Below are 3,055 nucleotides of genomic sequence, written 5' to 3'. Positions count from 1 at the left end.
GGGGAAAGGGAAAGGGAGGTTTAAAAAGAAAAGAAAAACTCAAGTGTCCCCTTGATAAGAAGACACGCGTTGGAGACTACTTGAGGAGTGAGCAATGCCAATGCCGCTGGTTGGGCAGAGAATTGGTGAATTGGATACATTCTCTTTTTCATCAACAAAAAACTGACACAAGGTCTCTCATTATAAACAGTATATCACTAAGGAAACCCAGATATGAGGGCTTTCTAAAAACAGGAGCAACTTCCATATTATAGAAGAACTCATAGAGCTTCAAATTCCAGCTTTATTAAAATTCAGACCATATCAAATCATCATTCATTCTCCAAACAAAACTTCAACAACTCCAACTAAAACAAATATCCTTCATATTTACATCAAACAAAATGCTGCTGCTTTTATGCTCTGCTGCAGAGTAGCCAAAAAGAAAATCTCAGGACTCATTGTACAACAATCAATTGCTGGTGGGTTGTATTGGAGAATGTATTGGAAACAGAGGAAGCAACTTTGGGATGCTTTTCACAGTATTTTCCAAATCCCCAAAACAGAAATCTTTTCCTTCCATTCTCAAACATGGGGATTGATCACAAGACATGGGGCTCGAACAACATGATTGATTGCAACCAGTAAAATGGCGGCTTGATGAACAAGCAAATGTATTAGTTTCAAGAGGAGTAACTGGACTGATCAGTACAGGAGATGATAAACCATAGCTTTTACCTTCAATCAATAACCTGTTATGAAAATCACTCATACCCAATTGAATCTCTAATTTTCTCTGAGATTTCTTCCTTTTCTGGATCTTTAATTCTAATTGGATACCTTTCTTTGAATTTCTTGTAGGCATGGTGACAGGAAGCCTTTCCCCCTCTGAAAGACCAGTAAGTTTTTGCACAAGATCCTTGAATCCATGGATGTCTGACTCAACAAAGATGCTGGAAACAATTGCAGTATGCTTGAATGGTTTTGTACATTGAGGCCCACATTGCTTGGGACAATCACAAATGGCTTGTGATTTCGCCATAGCTTTTTTCTTTGACGTTTTTTTTATTTTGTTTTCTTTTGATGATAGATTATGTAGTTTGATCTGAAACGTCGAAAAAATAAACTCACACAACTATTATCAGAAACTATGCACAATAAGAACTGCTTCAAACAATTTTGTTCTCTTTTGATGATAGATTATGTAGTTTGATCTGAAACGTCGAAAAAATAAACTCACACAACTATTATCAGAAACTATGCACAATAAGAACTGCTTCAAACAATTTTGTTCTCTTTTGATGATAGATTATGTAATTTGATCTGAAACGTCGGAAAAATAAACTCACACAACTATTATCAGAGACTATGCACAATAAGAATTGCTTCAAACAATGAAGATCTAGCTCTATGAGAGTCCTAGATCCTTTTTCATGGAGGAAATAGTTTGAAGATCACTGCAATGAGATGAAAACAAGGACTATATAATTGAGAAAGAATGGTAAGCGTTGGGTGCAGGTATTCACAGTGGTCAAAAACGTGTGTGTGTATTCAATGTAAAGAGTCAATTTTCTCACTTATATGATGAGATGGGAAGGAGAAAGATTTGTCTCATGTTGATGTCAAGTTTGGGAAGCTTCTTGTGTATAAATCACTCTCCTTGACTATGTGTATGTCAAGACATGTGGAGGCATAATGTTCTATGGCAATTACTAAACACTGACGTTTGAAATTTGAAGCATTCGTCAGGCTTCTATTTCGCATTCATATAATCAAGGTTCACTTACAATTTCCTAAAATGTAAAATCAATATTCTTTATTTAATAGAATAAAAGTAGGAAGGAATTAAATATATATATATATATTAAAATGTTTTCATATTAGGGTGATTTTAATGTTGAAATTTGTGTTATTCATTTATATGTTTTTTTCTTTTTGTCGTTTTTTCATAAGCTTTATGTTTGAGTTTTTTTATTTTTAGTTTCTATAAGTTTGTAGGTATTGAATAGACTTTTATTTCTGTATACTTATCATTCCTTGATTACAATTTTTCATTTATCTTTTTTATTTCAATCACTCATTCTTTGATATATGTCATCATGACATTTTTAGCTCATCTTTCTTGATTGATGGGAAAGTGCACCAATAGTTGTTAGCTGTGTGCACCCACAAATCCTAAATTGTACATCGGGTTTCAACATTTTTTTTGGTTATCTTTGCATTAGCTATTATTTTGGCTTTTGGGTAATAATGATGCACATTGTGGATACTATGAAGTGCCAAAGGGTCAAAACAGAGTCATTTCAAAATGTTGACCAAAAATATGGCCCTTTTTTCTTCATTCCATGTTTGCTTAGACTACCAAAATGTCTACATAGTTGATCCAATACTTTTGAATTAATGCCTTACTAATTGTGTAAGTTTTGCACAAATGCCCCCAGTAATCATGCACTACTGGTACCAATAAAATTGCACAAGTGATCTAGTGGACTTTTAATTTGTGAAATCTAATGTGCGATCAATGGAACATGGGTGGTAATTGATGCTCTTCCCATATGCATGCATATATTTATGGTTTTGATATGGTTCTATATTGTGTTACTCGTGATCAACCCATCGTTGATGCTCTGATGACATTTAATGTTATGAATGAATTTTATTTTATTTTTTTCCTATGAAGGTGTTACTTTATCATGTATTAATTTCCCTTCTATTAGAATTCTTATGGTTCATTATTTCTTTTTAGACATACTTTAGTTGTCTATAAGACTCACGACAATCTCATTCTTTTATGGTAAGTGATAATTATATGTTGGACACTCATTATGTACCTTCACTCATTACTAATATATACTTATGAACAATATTCCATGTAATGGGGATACACCTACTTTACCCATTCATGACATTATTGTGCCTTATGATTCTATTTCATCTATATTTCATAATAGTCTTAAATTCATTAAGTCATGTTTTTTAAAAGAAAAATTTTATTTTATATATATGACAAAATGATTCATGATGATTACTCTCTACATATCACACTTATTATAATGCTACACCTTATGACGATTCT

The 3,055-nt window shown here is 32.8% G+C and overlaps 1 protein-coding gene across 1 annotated transcript; it reads right to left on the bottom strand.

Annotated features, from left to right (window-relative positions):
- Positions 1-451: 451 nt before the first annotated feature.
- Positions 452-1,021, bottom strand: LOC149570099 (uncharacterized). Its single transcript, XM_089817088.1, has one exon. The coding sequence runs from the start codon at positions 1,019-1,021 to the stop codon at positions 452-454; it is 570 nt and encodes a 189-aa protein (XP_089673214.1).
- Between the last annotated feature and the right edge of the window lie 2,034 nt (positions 1,022-3,055).

The sequence above is a fragment of the Cupressus sempervirens genome, chromosome 3 (genome assembly GCF_028749045.1).
Source record: "Cupressus sempervirens isolate cs-2001-9-10 chromosome 3, ASM2874904v1, whole genome shotgun sequence".
Lineage (NCBI taxonomy): Eukaryota > Viridiplantae > Streptophyta > Pinopsida > Cupressales > Cupressaceae > Cupressus > Cupressus sempervirens.
The sequence above is the reverse complement of the archived record's forward strand: the minus strand, read 5'-3'. Positions and strand labels throughout refer to the sequence as shown.